The sequence below is a fragment of the Rhipicephalus microplus genome, chromosome 4, assembly GCF_043290135.1.
Source record: "Rhipicephalus microplus isolate Deutch F79 chromosome 4, USDA_Rmic, whole genome shotgun sequence".
Classification (NCBI taxonomy): Eukaryota; Metazoa; Arthropoda; class Arachnida; order Ixodida; family Ixodidae; genus Rhipicephalus; species Rhipicephalus microplus.
The window spans coordinates 226,972,080-226,989,183 of NC_134703.1; the positions used below are offsets into that span (position 1 = coordinate 226,972,080).

At 42.6% G+C, this 17,104-nt stretch overlaps 1 protein-coding gene across 2 annotated transcripts; it reads left to right on the forward strand.

The window, feature by feature from the left end:
- The first annotated feature begins 6,727 nt into the window (after positions 1 to 6,727).
- LOC119161426 (uncharacterized) lies at positions 6,728 to 14,728 on the forward strand. 2 transcript variants are annotated; one of them, XM_075894047.1, is made up of 2 exons: positions 6,728 to 7,732; positions 14,579 to 14,728. In XM_075894047.1, exons 1-2 carry the CDS (start codon positions 7,141 to 7,143, stop codon positions 14,629 to 14,631), a joined length of 645 nt encoding a protein of 214 aa, XP_075750162.1. In that variant the 5' UTR covers positions 6,728 to 7,140; the 3' UTR covers positions 14,632 to 14,728. The 2 variants fall into 2 exon arrangements, with proteins under 2 accessions (XP_075750162.1, XP_075750161.1); XM_075894046.1 differs by having other exon boundaries at positions 6,730 to 7,792.
- The last annotated feature ends 2,376 nt before the right edge of the window (positions 14,729 to 17,104 follow it).

The following is a 17,104-nucleotide window of genomic DNA, read 5'->3' on the forward strand; positions in this document are numbered from 1 at the left end:
AATCCCAGCTGCGGCTGCTGCTTTTCCGATGGAGGCGGAAATGTTGTAGGCCCGCGTTCTCAGATTTGGGTGCACGTTAAAGAACCCCAGGTGGTCGAAATTTCCGGAGCCCTCCACTACGGCGTCTCTCAAAATCATATGGTGGTTTTGGGACGTTAAACCCCACATATCTATCAATCAATGTATGCACGCGCATGCATGCCGTGTTTGAGTGAAAAAAAAAACAAAAGACTTGGTCGCACAAAAAAAAAAGCCTGTATCAGCATCAGAGCCCCCCCCCCCCCTTCTTTTTTTTTAATCAGCGCTGCCATATAAGAAAGCCGTGTCCATAACAAGATTGCTATCAACAGTACAATCGCTGTAAATAGCCCGTCTTTACAAATCAATTGACGTTACGCGTTTGCGTAATGTATGCGCACCTGCATGCGACTGTATGAATGGGTGAGTATACTTAAAGTTTCGGAAGATTTAAGGTGTAGGTAATCTCAATAAAACACACACACAGACCTGCAGGATCATGGCATGAGTGGAGAAATTTTATAATAAGGTAATAATTAACAACGCACACGTCCTTCGAATGGCTAACATTTACATTACTTTGGTAAAAAACAGAAAACCGTATATGCAACTAATTATTCACACCGCAAACGCCGCCTTTCTCCAATTTATTTATTCATTTTTTTTTGTTGTTGTTGCAGACATCCAATGGATATGAATCGGAGGCTCTTCCTTTCTTTTGACCACTGCCACATCCTGAAAAATCTCCGCAACCAGATGTTGTCCACCAAACGCGTTCTGTTCAACAATGGGCATTACTACAGCCCCACGTATTTGAGAAAGTTGCTGGACATAACAGAAAAACAGTCGTCGTTCAAGCTTGTTCGGAACCTTACGCAGAAGCACGTTTACCCGACGAACTTCGAGAAATTAAGCGTGAAGAGGGCCGTTGAAGTGTTCTCTCCACAGGCATGTATAAGAAAAGGTGTAAACCCATTTAGCGTTAGTGTCACACACTCCCAGATTCTCTGTATTCCTTGTAGACATCACAATGCGTGACGCACACAGGTCATGCAGGAAATGCCTTTTCGTTAGCTGTAAATTATGTATGCTTCCTGCAACCTGTATTACACAAAAAAATACATCTAATTGAGCTAGAATCATGCTCGCAGTTTTCTATCAGTAGTGACGTTTATACTTCTCAAATTCTTTGGCGCGCTCGGGCAAACTTTTATGCGCTAATATTACGCCACAACTCATTTTACATCATATTACGTCAAGTGAATGTTCATGCAGAAGCAGAAAAAATTTTGCAGCTTTTCGTTCAAATGAAGCAGTACAAAAACTGCCTTTTAATAGTAATTCACCGCAAACGATACGTGAATATTCATGTTAGTTTCTGGTTTATTTGTTTGTAGAACCCAAACGGAAGCAAATGGTGAAAATGTAATTCAATACGTATATAACTGCTAACATATTTATCAGTATGGTCACATAAAAACATGCACATGAGCTGCTGCTACTGCTGCTGCTAACAGCGCATGGTTATCTGAACATACAATTTCCCTTTCTTAACGAATGTACCTGCGCGTATTGCTTACCACACAATAATTACGTATCATTAGAGCTTCTATAAATATATGTTCACTAACACAAACTCACTTAAAAGTGCACGTTATTGATGACTGCAGTGCCACTTGTAACTCGTCTCACTTGCTGTATACGAACGTCCAAGCTTAGAAACCTCTCTCTAAATAATTCCGATCATTTTTAATATGTCGCGTCTCCTTGGTTTCTAGGTGACATCGGCCTTACGATACCTCTTACAATACGGCCGCAGATTTGGCATTTTCGGGTTTGAAGACTGCCTGCCAACCATCGAGCTGATGGAAATGATATTTAAATGGTTCACCATACACAACATAAGAAATACAACCTTCCACGTAGTAAGCCGGGACCAAAACAGGATGCCGTTCAGTTCCCCAGATGATGACAGGTACATTCCATTTATCCCGCTAGGTTTCATATTTTCTACAATAAACTGCTTTATTTTCAGGTTGATATGGCTGGAGCAGGAATTTCTGCCCTTTTTCGCAGCATGGAAAGCCGCGGCACCACATAAGAGGGCATTCATATCTCTTGAAACATACGAAGCTCTCCAACTGACCACAATGTCCACAGTACAGTGCACACAATTTCTCATCCGTTCAGGTTTCCTATACGTGTTGACTGCCAAATTCTCCAGTGACCCTGTCGAAGCACTTTTTTCCACCATCAGACAGCTTCAAGGAAGCAACGATCAGACAGACGCCCGTGCTGCGCTTTCATCACTGCAGAAAGTCCTCGTGATGGGAATGATGCACTCATCACCAAGCGGCAGTACAGAGCAAACAACGTCTCCTCTTGGATCGCCCAGTGCAAGGCAGGCGTCGTGCTCCACAGCAGTAAAGCAAGCCGGACAACCTCTGGAAATGCACTCGCTAGTAAACCAGAATCAAGGGTCGTCAGGCGAGTGCGCGGCATCGACATCTGCTACTATAACCCAGACGATGCGGCCACATCTAGAAGCCCTGCAGACTTGCCGTGGTGCGCTTTTCATATCTCGTTGATTCCGTGTAATGGAATGATTTACATTATTTAAAAATTATTACACACCGTCCAACAATTCCCCACTATACGATATTATGCATATATTATAAACTCTGCGCTGCTTACTGTGTTACATGCAAGCCGCGTGAGGCAGCGTTTGCGTCAGTGCACGATGTAGATGAAAACATGCTTCTCAATCAGTTATACTGTGTATGTATGTAACGATAAGTCCATGGTACAAGCAGGTACTATGGCTTACATTTAAAAATATAACATGCTTTCACCAGGCGCCCACACAACTCGACTAACCGACGTCCCTTTCCCGCAATCGGGGAAGAAATTTTCGGCGGTTTTGAATCGCTGTCATAACTGGCACACAGATGATGGCATGGCTCGTTTGCGTTCGCCTTACTCTCTTGAGATGCTGTCCCTTCCTAATCCCGTCGTCTTTCTCTTGCTTCTTCTCCTAGATTTTTTTTTATTTTTAAACGTTTCTCCCTCAGTTTTTTTTATGTTGTTGTTTATACTATTCTCCGGACTTCTTCCCTCCTGTCGTGACAAGCTATAAATCGACGCGGAAAATGTGTAAATATTATTATACCTTGAAAAAGACGGGGCTCTCCCGACGCAAACGTCGGCTGAATGAACAGTTATCTTGATGATATGTGGGGTTTAACGTTCCAAAACCACCATATTATTATGAGAGACACCGTAGTGAAGGGCTCCAGAAATTTCGACCACCTGGGGTTCTTTAACGTGCGCCCAAATCTGAGAACGCGGGCCTACGGCATTTTCACCTCCATCGAAAGTGCAGCCGCCGAAGCCGGGATTCGGTCCCGCGACCTGCGGGTCAGCAGCCGAGTACCTTAGCCACTAGACCACCGCGGTGGGGCAACAGTTGTTATCTGAAAGCGCATTAACATCCATATATATATATATATATATATATATATATATATATATATATATATATATATATATATATATATATATATATATATATATATATATATATATATATATATATATATATATATATATATATATATTTCTCATATTTTGTATACGGACACGTGTCGGTTTAATCATGCATGCTTATCTATATACTGATAAAATTCTTGCACACTTTTCATTTCTACCTTCCCACAGGTGCCCCACAGCCAGGCATAAGGGCCAGCACGCTTGGCCTTATAGCGGGCTTCCTGGTGAAAGCAGCTGAGGATTGCATTACTTGCGACGACTGCATCGGCAAAATCAAGGCTCCCAGCTCATCTGGACCAGCTACTGCTGTGATATTTAATTTAGACAGGGGAGGGCTTTCATACCCAACGATCTCATTTCTTTCCTTTGTGAGCACTCTAGAAAGGGCCGCGGAAGCATTTGCGCCATTGGCCATTTCCAAAAAGAGGCCGATGGCACTTTTTGTGCAAACTGTGCTACCTGCAGTGGCCTTGAACCCTCTTTTCAGCCATAAAGGCGCTACTAGCGAGCACCGAGAAGCCATGGCGCGGCTAGTGTTGCAAAAATTTAGCCGTCCTTTCTTCTCAAACTACGTGCGGGACAAAACAGCCAAAGAAGGAAAGAGAAAGAGAATAGCCGAAAAGCCAAAATCTCGCAAGATTTTAAAAGTTTAGTTGCATGCCTCCATTGTATCATGTACGCGCCCAGAACCTTGCTAGCACATTTTATTGAACTATGACCCAAATGCACGCAGCTCTGTACGCGTACATATGTTTTTCTTTATTGCAGACACAAGCCGTCACTGTGTGCCAGCAAGTAGGATATTCTTCGAAAGTGCAGAAACTTTGTTTGAAACATCAGCTTTAACTGGCATATTGTGGCACGCATAAGTAAAGCGACAAATGTGTTTTGTTTCATTTTGAAGTGCTGTAACATTGCTCGAATCACACGCATACACTCGCCAAATTCTTTTAGCAGAAACCTTGATATCACTTTGAGGGATCTGCTTTTCATTGACAAACGAGTATAATGGCACATTTTCAGCATGTGTACGCGCCCCAACTGCGGGTGTCGCCCTTGGGCGCTATCAATCAAACATAACCACTAGTACAACAAAGGCGGTACTATTCCGCCCTAAAAATAAGTCTGTTAATGAAAACATACATTTCAAGTATGGCGATACTATTATTGAGTTAGTAAATTGTATAAAAATTCTTGGAGTTACATTTTCGAGCAATATGCTTTGAAACGATCGCATTTACAGTGTGCTGGGTCAGTTATCTCGCGTAGAGGGCACGGTGTACAGTGGCAAAACTGTTCTACTATACAAGGTAAAATTCTTACTTTATAAATGACTGTTCTGTTGGCATCTTGCTTATTGTTTCTTGGTATGAAGGACTACGACTAACACGCGCTTACAAAAACTGTACCTGATGCAAAAGACGTATATTAGAATAATTTTTTACTGGTCGTATGATGCTCGCAGAAGTGAATTGTTTCAACAGGCTGGAATACCACCCCTACATCGTCTCTACGATTTTAAGTTAGCATTGGTGGTCAGGCGTCAATTTCAAGAAAGTCGACATTATTTGTACGACCTCTCGAAACTGCAGCCAAATAATTTGTTCGAAACATGACATAAAGAAACATGGAAAATAAAAACTTCGAGAACAAACTACTCCACAGATAGGTTGTTCTACACAGTTTCTACGTTAATTGATAAATATGTGAAAGCTGGCATAGATTTCTTACTCTGTACCCGAACTCAATTGCACGATATACACATGTATAGTTTTCAAGATTTCTTTGCAGTTGCTACATTGTTATCATGGTTGCTATTTTTATTTTTAGAATTTGAACTTGATATTTTTGTAATTGTTGCTTAGATAACATTGCTAACTGTTTGCCAGTGCTGTCGTGCTAAAGGCGTCTGTGGGCCTATGTCAAGCTGCCTCTTTCGAAGAGCAGCTTTTACCTGCCGCTGTCCTTCATCAAACTATTGATGAAAAATAAAACATTATTATTATTATTATTATTATTATTATTATTATTATTATTATTATTATTATTATTATTATTATTATTATTATTAACTATGCTCGACAAGATGATGATAATGATGACGATAAAAACTTTATTGGGGTCGCAATGTGTTGCCCTCGATAGGCACATCACTGCCTTTACCATATCGTCTCATCGCACGGACATATAAAATCATAGAAACGCGCATCGGCCAGCGCTCCCCGTTCCAGCAGACAAACTCCCGTAGCGAAATTTGACGCACAATTTTTGTTGTGTAGGTCACAGTAAGAGTTAAAGCTTCAATTCCTGTGTCTCTCCTTGATATGCGTCCGTGGGCGTATGTGCATTATTCTCTTCTATCAATTGACTACAAGTGTAACACCTGTCCAGGGCGAGTGTCCAAGGTAAGTGCTCAACAGGGGCACTGCGTTTCACCTGACGCGTCCTAAACAACCTAAAATCAGTTTGATATTCTATTACCAATGAGTACATTATTAGTCAAAAGCTTTATGAATACTAAATTGAAGTTTTTTTAGGCTGGAATGGCAAAAACAACCATGCAGCAAGACATTTCTACGCAAATATACAGCTTTAGAAGTCAATCAACCAGTATAGCCTAACTACTAAAATGTAACACATAGCACACGTTAGCCTTTTCAGCAAAAAACAATCACACGTATAGGCAGTTTGTCACAGAAGCAGACGCATGGTATCAGTCCGTCGCCCTCCTGCCGGCCGCACAGTAGCAGACGAACAGGTTATAGGTAGCGCCACCTACGGCGAGCGATTGAACGAGAGCGGGGACACGCGCTCCCATAGGAACCCCGCTATCTGAACAGGTCAGGAGTGTAGTAGGTCATGGCCACGCTCTCAACGTTAGAAGGGCTGTGTTCCGGCTGTGTTCCAATTCTAGGCAGCGCGTAAACAGTCTACGCAGACTGCTTAGAAGACAGCACCGAGCCAACGCCTCCTAGAAAAACTATGCCTGGAACGTCGCTCTCTCATAGAGAAAGAAAAAAAAAAGGCAATGGCTGCTGCGCCGCGCGGCGCTCCAGCCATCCCCACACAGAACTGGCTGCTGCGCCGCACGGAAGTGACGTCACAAAAATTGTCTTGACATACGTCGTTTTCGATTTAGCGCGTTGTTCGAATTTACCGAATCGGAACGTGGCTCAGCTGGCCAGCAGACGCTCACTTGCTGCTGCTGCTGCTGCGGCTGCTGGAGTACGGCTGGTTGCTGCTTCTGCGAGCTGTCTACAGGCCTTGTTCTGCTACGTATTCGCAAGCCTCGAACATCATCTTCATCTAAGCTCAACCGCTTATTTTCACTGCTATTTTATATTTACTAACGTTGTTTATATCCATCCCAATACGTATTTTTGTGATTTTTCGCGTATAGGCTGATTTAGCAGTATCTGTGCGTGGCCCTTTCTTTGGTCATCCGTGTTAACGTGCTTCGTATCTGTGTCGTAGTGCATATGCGTAGTTGACAGCCGTGTTTTAGACTAAATATTCACTTTCTTGTTTCTTTTTTTTTTCATGGTGTAATTCTGAATTGAAAGTGTGCGCAACATGACGCGTGTGTTAGTAGCGGGCGATTCAATGGTGAAATACGTCGACCAGTATTTCCCATCGTGCCGTGGCTTGTCTGTTAGCGTTGCCGCACACAGAGGAATAAGGATTGAGCACTTGCTCTCAATGATTGCTGACAAGCTGGCCAGTTTTGATGTTGTCATTGTACATGTTGGCACGAACAACACTGTTGACAGTGTCAACATGTGCATGGACAAATATCGCCAGCTCGCTCAGGGAATCATCGAAAGCAATCCCACGTTGCATGTAGCTTTTTCTGCCATTCTTCCTCGGGGGCAGAATCGGTACCGCCAAGGGGAAGAACAGTTGTGTGATGTTTGTCATTTGAATGACCACTACAGGAATGTGAATGCCGCACTCGCACAGCTTTGCCTGGAGAGGGGCTTCACTATCCTGGATAGTCTTGTGGACAGCTGGCCTGGATTCCTGAGCAGGGATGGTGTCCACCCCAGCCGGCTTGGCAACAAGGTGCTGGCAGACTTCCTGTACCGTGAGGCCTGTGCCTTGTCCACCCAACTAGAGAGGAGACACATCCAACAGTCCTACAAGGAGTCCAAGGCATCTGCATGGAGTGGGTGGGCTCGGCAGGAGCACTTTTCCATCAACTTGGAAGTCGATTTTCCAGCACTTGGTATGCATGCAGTTCAATATTCTCCAGCAGTAGGTGGGCCTTCCGCTGCACCAGCTCTTGTCTGGAAAACCAGCAGTGCTCTCATGCAGAGACACGACACTGACCAACTGGCCAGTACCATTCATGGTATTGGCTTTACGCTCGTTGGCGGTGTCCGCGTTCGCTGCAAGGGAAGCAAGGCTTGGTGGACCTGGGACAGCCTGCCTTCCCCCATTTTCCATGGCACAAGTGTACCATGCAAGGGAAACACTGGGGAGAGGCCTATTCAGCCAATGATCCCTAGTCGAGGTGCAAGCACCACTTGTGACAGGAAAATAAGGAGAGCCTCACAGGAGCATGAGAGTGCTCTTGTGCGCTCTTCTGTGGGGGAAGAGGAGGCCAGTGCTGGAAAAGCAGCTGTGCCACAGGCTGTCGGCCAGTGTGGCGACAGTGAGTGGAAACTGGTGCAGTCAAAGAAGAGCCGGCGGAAGGCTGCGGCACTGCACAAGCAAGAACAGAGCTCTAAACTGTGTGCAGACAGTGAAGGCAAAGTTCTTGCTGTGACAGCTGCCAAGTCCATCAGGTCCACTTCACCTATGACAGCAGTTGTGAGCCAGAAACAGATTCACTCTGCTTCTTCCGCTGTCTGTGGTAGGAAGCCTGAAGGACGAGCCAGTGTCTCGCACAACGTCATTCGTGATAGTTTTAAAAAGGTGCAGCGTGTTCCTAGCAAGCAGTTGAAAGACTGCTCAGTTAGTTCCGCGACTCACTGTGAATCTGTCACGAATGACGCTGTGAACGAGGTTTCTGTCTGCAAAAGCCATCTACCAGCACTGACTCGGGATTGCATGCGAATTGAGCGCGATCCTGGCACAGAGGCTGGTGACCCTATGGAAGCTGGGTGCACTGCAGCTGTGCAGTACAAGTATTGTGAGGCTGCTTTGACATCCAGAAGCAGGCCTGTCAGCCTTGGTGCCCAGGCTATTTGTGTAAACATTGGTGCCAACCCAACCGTCCTCAATCACCCAGTAAATACACTATATGGTGGGGGTAGCAAAGTTTATTTAAATGCAACATTTGATAACTTTCCTTCTTTTAAGAAAAGCTTTGATGAGTGGTGCAGGGAGGGCAGGCATGTAGTCATGATAAATAAGAGTAATAAAAGTTCATTCACATCAGAAGATAAGGACTTCGAGTATATTAGGATTAAATATAGCTGCATTCACGGTCGCACAATAAAGCCCAGGGGGATAGGAAAGCGACCAAAGCAAGCTTACAATGGTACTGGCTGTGAAATGACAGTATCTGTAAGCCTATGTAAATCGCCTACTCTGCACTACAAGATAACTAAACTACAAGCTAAGCATAACCATCCCACAGAATACTATGATTTGTATCCTCAGAAGAGGCTCCTGAATCATGGAGAAAAAGAATTCTTTGACTTAGCTAAATGTAATATTGGCGCAAAGGATTTTAAAAACTTGGTCGAGCAAAAAACTGGTAAGAAGTTAACTACAAAGGACATTAATAATTACAAGCAACGATTTTCTATTCCTATCCGCAATGAGCAGGCTCATGGTGAAATGGTTTTAGAGAAGGTAGAGACCTTGCTAAAAAATAATCCAAACTGGGTTATTCACTATGAAATGAATCAAAATAATAACCTGCAATTCATACTTCTTCAAACAACGCACATGCGTGAGATTTTGGAAAAGTATCCAGAGATTCTATTTATTGATGGAACGTATAAAGTGAATATTGAGGGTTATATTCTTTACTCTACATTAGTTCAAGATGGTCGTGGTCGTGGAAGACCTGTGTGTTATGCCTTCTTACGAAATGAGACGACTGAAATTGTTGAGCCCATGTTCACAAAGTTTGTAGATTTCAACCCATTTGTTGTGTCTGCTTGCAAAGTAGTGATGATTGATAAAGATCTCAATGAACTGCGCATTTTAACCAATATTCTTCCTAATTCTAACATACTTTTGTGTACGTGGCATGTGTTGCATTGTTTCCAGCAAAAGCTTAATGAAAAAGCTAGACAGCAACGTGATCAGTTGGTTCCTCTCTTAAAAAGCTTAGTTTATTCCCCCACTGACCAAGACTACTTTGATAAGCCTGCTAACCTCCAAGCTATGACTTGCACAGATTTCATTTCTTACTATATGCATAACTGGCACTTGTGTAAGGAAATGTGGGTACATGCATATCGGCAAGCCCTTCCTACATTTGGTAATAATACTAATAATCGCATTGAGTGCCACAATCAAAAGATTAAAAATTATCTCTCTTCAAGCATGCATTTGGTTCAAGCAATAGAAGCATTGGTAGGTTACATTGATAATGATTCTTTATCTCTACAGTTCTCTAAGCTTAAAGAAATGAAGCTGAACCGAAACATAAATGATTTCAATGACCCATTTCAGCTAGAATTGTCCCATAATTGCACTTCTGAGGCTACAAGTAAAGTACTAGAGCAGTATGAGAAGTTTAAAAATATAAGTTATCAAGTCACTTCCACTCCTAATTCTTATGTTGTAGTTTCACCAAGATCACAGTACAGTGTTTCATTGTGCTTGGCTTCTTGCACATGTGCTTTTTATAACCAGTACACTCTGCCTTGTGCACATATTTTAGCAGTGCGTGACTTTACTAAGCAAGATCTTTTCGACAAGGCTTGCATACCAGACAGGTGGTGCAAGGATCATTTCCTGAGTGACAGCTGCACAACCACTAGTGCCACACCAGTGGCAACAAGCAGCATTCAGTCGCCACCCTGTGTGAAGCTTGACACTGCACAAGAGAAGTATACTTATGCTTATAAGAGTCTTTGCGAAATGTCAAAAACCGTGGCTAACGTATTATCTAATTGTGGTGAGAAGGAGTTAATGGAAAAACTTTCGTCCTGCGAGGCTTTCTTCAGAAATTTAACGACATTTCCTCGTAACCAAACTTCAGCAGCCATAAAGGCTGCACCAGCTCAGTTAGCACAAACTACTGCCACAAGTTATCTTGGGCATTCTAACAGTACAAAACTTGTGGTACCTTTGGTTAAAGCAAGAAGGGGGCGGCCAAAAAAAGTGAGAGCTGTCAAGCGTAAATTTTTCCCAAATCAAGTAAAAAAGGTAGGCCTTGCAACTGTTAAAGTAGACATGCTAAATGTCTACAAACGGTATTCTCTTTCAGATGCAGATTTAAATGTTCTGGTACAGGGCACCTCCATATCAGATAGCGTAATCAATGTCGCACAGTATTTAATTCAGAAAAAGTATCCTACTTGTGTCGGCTTTCAAGATGTCTTACTGGGCCGATGTTTACAATTCACTCAAATCAAAGGCCCTTTCGTTCAAATCTTGCATGTTCAGAACCCCAATCATTGGCTTACAGTAACAAATGTTGGTGCGGACAAAAACACAGTCTTCATATATGATTCAATTGATCAAGATACCCCTCCTGACACTGTTAGGCAAATCTGTCATATTCTAAAATTACAATCGCCAACATTAACCATTCAAACAATGAAGGCACAAAACCAGTGCAACACACTTGACTGTGGCTTGTTTGCAATTGCCAACATGTATTATATAGCGTCAGGCAGAAAACCAGAAACTTTGAACCTTAACCAAGTTATGCTACGCAAACATTTGCTGCAATGCATACAGAATGGTATGATCGAAGACTTTCCCCTCATAAACTCCATGGCTGCTCGCGTACAGCCAAGAGATAGTATTTACAAGTTACATTGTGTCTGCCGGCAACCACAATATAGTGGGGTAGTATTGGACATTACTTGTGCAAGTTGTTCAAGAGGATTTCACGGAGCTTGTCTCGGCTCTTTAGCAGCTAACTTGGACAAAAAAGTATTCGTCTGTTCTCAGTCATGTTTGCTGGTTGCCAAGGAAAAGATACATTCTTCTAATTAATAATAGCATTCCATTTTGGTGTAGACATATGGCAAAATTTCTAAGCATTCTTCATGTCTCCTCGTCTAATTTTTGCTTTTCTTTAAAGGGCCACTCACCGGGTTTGGCGATTTTGAGCTGACAAGTGCAATGCGTACATCGGGAGTTTATGGTCACGTCTGCCAAACATTGCAACTCTATGCGACGTGGAAATGGGTCAAATTTCAAAACGAACGCTTCTCCCCCTTTTTTTTGGGTCGCACCCCCAGAGAAGGAGGTTATGATGTGCAAGTATGAATCGCCCTACATACACAGCAGTGCAGTGACGTTGGTCCTATATGTATACGACTGTGCTCTGACGCTGCCAACAGTGGCACGTGACATGACGGAAATTATTTAACGTGACATGCGTAGTTAATGTACTTTGTTGCTTGAAGAAATTAATAAAACTTGGGATACATACTGAGACGCAATAGAAGAATGCGTTTGTCTTTTGCATTTTTTCCCCGTGAATTCCAACGAGATGGCGAGCTAATGTGCTGGCGTTTCGCATGCGTTTGTGTCTCCGCGGTTACTGCATCAAGCAGACTCCTGTCCTGGAAAAGAAATTAATGGTCCTGCACATTCGAGCACTCATTATGCTCATCTTTTCAACCGCATCAAAGCCAGCGTTTCCAAACAATGTCGCAAAAACAGGCAGTAGACACAATACAATGCTGGTCAACAAAAAAACACCGCTCGCGCGCTCGAGGGTTGGGCTTGTTTGAGCACGTCATGGGCACGTGACCTCTTGGTTGGATGCTGGAGAGGGTAGGAAAGAGATTTGGCTTGTGAAGGCTACACGGGGGAGTGGCAAGGGTTTTGAGCTTGCCTCCTTTCATCCTTGTTTCCTGCTGTTAAAAAAAGAAGAAACTGTTTTCTCAGCTCGTAATGAACCGATTGAAAAACTTTTTGTGGTATAATGCTCTCCGTTAGATACACAACTTCCACAGTTTGTTATGGGACCTGGTGAGTGGCCCTTTAGGGACTGACTTCAGGGATCGAAAGTATGAAGTTAGGCATGTTGGTAATGCATAACGGATCACATAGCACAAAAATTTGACCCAGGACAAGAGAAGGAACAAACACGAGTGCTCACTTCCAAGAGGATTTATCTTGAAGAGCAAACACATATATACTCCTGAAATGTGAAAATCAGGCAAATCATTCAAGACGCCCACAACTGCCATGCGCAAATAAATATCTTACATTTTCAAAAAAGACAATTTGACAAAGCCCGAGACATAGTGCTGATGCAGTTCAGCTCTAGTCTACAAATCCTCTTTGCCTCGATAATTTCTCTTGTCATTTTATTTGTTGTTCTTTCTTCCAGCAATAATGATGTCCCGCAAAATCATTTTGCAGCCACACGTGCTGCAATAAACACCCTTGTAACCTCAAGAATGGTCGCAATCGTTTCTTGGCCTTGCACTGTAGCAGGTGTGGCTCCAAACCACTTTTGTGTGACACCATTATCATTGGGAAAAAAAAAACTACAAGAGAAATTGTCGTGGCGAAAAAGATTTGTAGACTAGAGCTGAACTGCATCAGTACTTTCTCTCACTCTGTCTCTAGGGATTTGTCAAAACGAATTGTCTTTGCTGAGGATGTAAGGTTTTCGTGCATGGCAGTTGTGGGCTTTTTGAATGATTTGTCTATTTTTTGCATTTCAAGAGTATATATGTTTGCTCTTCAAGATAAATCTTGTTGGAGGTGAGCACTCGTCTTTGTTCCTTCTCTTGTTCTGGGTCAAATTTTCACATTATGTGATGAGTTAACTTTCTGCATGCGCCACCTTATTTTTTTTCCTTGTTGTAAGCTAGTGGTGGAGCGTTAACTAGAAGTACATAAAAACATTGCCAAATGTATGTTACCACAACGAACCAAATTCCTTTGTTGAGGCAATCCTTTCTGTGGCATTCCTTCTTTATTGACTTCTCATCACGTCAAACCTCACACCTGTCTCTTTCATAAAAGTTCTAGAACTAGTTCTTGCTTTGTTTTGTTTTTTTTTTGCCAAAAGTAGAAAACTTCCCTTTGTTGAGCAAATTTTCCTGAACTAAAATATATTCATATCTAATGCATGGAATAAAAAATAAAAAACAAGAAAATTTATAGGCTGATCACTAAATGTCAATTGAATAAGGATTTCGGAAATACTACCATGAATGGCACACAGCAAATACTCATGCATGCAGCCTTTTACCATGTGCAGCTGTAAACTGCAAACAAAAAGTATCAGATATTGTATATGATTTGCTTTTTTTTCTTTTCAGCAACAGTAACTTGCCCTTTAAGAGAAAAATATGAATATAAAATTTTCAAAAATAGTCATTTTTGAAAACCTGTCAATATATCAAAATGGTTTAGTTGATTCATGATTATGCAAGCAGTTCTTGCATGCCTGTGGCACTGGGATTGTTAATGTAGGCAGGCTGAGTTTGTAATGCTCTAAAGCCTCAGCATTTTAGTGTTATATTACAATATAACATTCAAATATTTTATGAATGCAACTATGAAATTTGCTCACAATGAGTTTGCTACAAATTAAGCAACCAAAGTCTGTGTATATATTGCCCACATTAAGGTCGCACTGCCACAAGTCTCTAGGCGGAGCCTGACCGCTACAGAGCGCGTTCTCGGGTGGCGGATAGAGAAAAGTCTTGCAATGAAGTGATGCTAAGCAGCTTCTATTAATAAACAAGACTGGCACTTGTGCCCGCGGACCAACAGGCAGAAAATACATTTGACAACAGGAGTCTTTTCACTGCTGTGGTGGGCAAGTTGAAAGTTTCAGGTGCCATTTTTTAAACTCTTTGATTTATCTGTTGTTTTTTTCGTCTGTTTTCTTCATCTTGTACAGGTCCAGTACATTGTGGACTCACCCTGTTGTCAAGTCATCAGGAAGTTGGATGATGCTGTCTTCTTCTAGCTAAATTATGCAACTACTAAGAAGGGGATCAGAATTCTATTTTATAGCAGTTATATTACAAATAAATGTTAGTAAAATTTTTCTTGGTTGTAGTAGTGTCATTGTGTACTCACGGACCATAACATTACATAAGACAGGAATTCAAGTGCACAGCAAAAAAGTGCTGCTATGAGCACCTGTTATCAACATCAGCTGGTCATTCTTAATTTTGGTCTTTTATTTATCGCACATCGAGTAGCCGCAATTGCTTGGTTTACAGGCTGAGAGAAAATTTAGCTCCCTTTCTTACACGCCAAAGGTTGCTGGCAGTGAAACAGCGTTGTCAGCATTTTGATAGATACTTTGAAAATGAACGTGAAAACGACGGAGGGACAAGACAAAGGCGAAGTACTGAGTCTTTCTAATCTCGTGTCTCCGTCGTGTTCGTGGGCGTTTTCCAAAAATGCATAGTTTCCAACTCGACCTTACTGATATATTGTGAAAACTTTATGAAAACATGAATCCCCGAAGTTAAGTATAAAACTTTCACATAGAATGCATCACTTCTTGCGTCAACAGTTGAGCTATTACAAAACTTTGATAAGTCGCAAGGCACGTAAAAGCAAGTATGGTCAAGCTTCACTGCCTTGTGAAAGCACTGCGGTAAAGCCAGCGTGAGCAGAAGAGCATTACATGATACGAAATGAACGCATGCACAGGCCACTTGTGCATCAAACAAATATAAGCATTTGCGACTGCTCAGGCCAAGTATGCATCTTGGCACGTCCGTTTCAGGCAAACAAAAGGACAAATACCAAACTATGATCAAGCTTCACCGCATAGAAAAAGCACTGCGGTAAAGCCAGCGTGAGCAGAAGAGCATTACATGATACGAAATGAACGCATGCACAGGCCACTTGTGCATCAAACAAAAATAAGCATTTGCGACTGCTCAGGCCAAGTATGCATCTTGGCGAGTCCTTTTCAAACAGACAAAAAGACAATTACCAAAAGATGATTAAGCTTCACTGCATGGAAAAAGCACTGTGGTAAAGCCAGCGTGAGCAGAAGAGCATTACATGATACGAAATGAACGCACGCACAGGCCACTTGTGCATCAAACAAATATAAGCATTTGCGACTGCTCAGGCCAAATATGCATCTTGGCACGTCCGTTTCAGGCAAACAAAAGGACAAATACCAAACTATGATCAAGCTTCACTGCATGGAAAAAGCACTGCGGTAAAGCCAGCGTGAGCAGAAGAGCATTACATGATACGAAATGAACGCATGTACAGGCCACTTGTGCATCAAACAAAAATAAGCATTTGCGACTGCTCAGGCCAAGTATGCATCTTGGCGAGTCCTTTTCAAACAGACAAAAAGACAATTACCAAAAGATGATTAAGCTTCACTGCATTGCGAAAGCATTGCGGTAAAGCCAGCGTGAGCAAAAGAACATTACATGATACGAAATGAACGCATGCACAAGCCACTTGTGCATCAAACAAATATAAGCATTTGCGACTGCTCAGGCCAAATATGCATCTTGGCACGTCCGTTTCAGGCAAACAAAAGGACAAATACCAAACTATGATCAAGCTTCACTGCATGGAAAAAGCACTGCGGTAAAGCCAGCGTGAGCAGAAGAGCATTACATGATACGAAATGAACGCATGCACAGGCCACTTGTGCATCAAACAAAAATAAGCATTTGCGACTGCTCAGGCCAAGTATGCATCTTGGCGAGTCCTTTTCAAACAGACAAAAAGACAATTACCAAAAGATGATTAAGCTTCACTGCATTGCGAAAGCGTTGCGGTAAAGCCTATAAGTAAATGATGTGCAGCAATCAAAGGATATATGCCTTATTCGTCCTACGCACCTGTAGGTGTATTAAAGCTGCTCACATTTGACAGGCTATTATGTGAGTGAGAGGCAATACCTGATGTGATAATAGCTGTTACATTTCTTCAATTGCTCACTTTGGGAACTATAGCTGGTTGATCGCAAGTTGAACTTGTATGAGTCCTTGAGTAACTTAGCCACGTGCCATCTTCGCACATGATGTCTTAGCTGTCACCAAGTTATATAGATACATTGACGTGGCGTGGCTTTGATTGCGCGCGCAGTGCTGTTTAGGTTAACTGCTGCAGATGGGGAATAAATATTTAAAATCTCGTGGTACGCGATGCATTTGGTAAGGCATGCAGGGCTTATTCCTAATGTACGGCTCCTGCTTACGAGCTGCGCAGTCTGCGATCTGCGCCGATAGACAAACTGATGGTGGAAGAAAAATTGCTCTCTCCCACTAAAGGGAACCATGCATACGTGTGAAGCAGCGGGCGCTAACGCTTACACAGGCGGCGCCGTGGACGCTGGCTCTCATCGTGGCGTTGCGCAGGAGATCAACCTGGGGACGAGGCGCTAAGCACGCAGTGATGGACCGGTGTTTCTTTCTGTAACATGCCAATCACT

Coding starts and splice junctions, on each gene's coding strand:
- LOC119161426 (XM_075894046.1), top strand. CDS start 7,141: ATGACGCGTGTGTTAGTAGCGGGCGATTCAATGGTGAAATACGTCGAC. Junction 7,793..14,578: donor AGTCGATTTTCCAGCACTTG/GTATGCATGCAG, acceptor CATCTTGTACAG/GTCCAGTACATTGTGGACTC.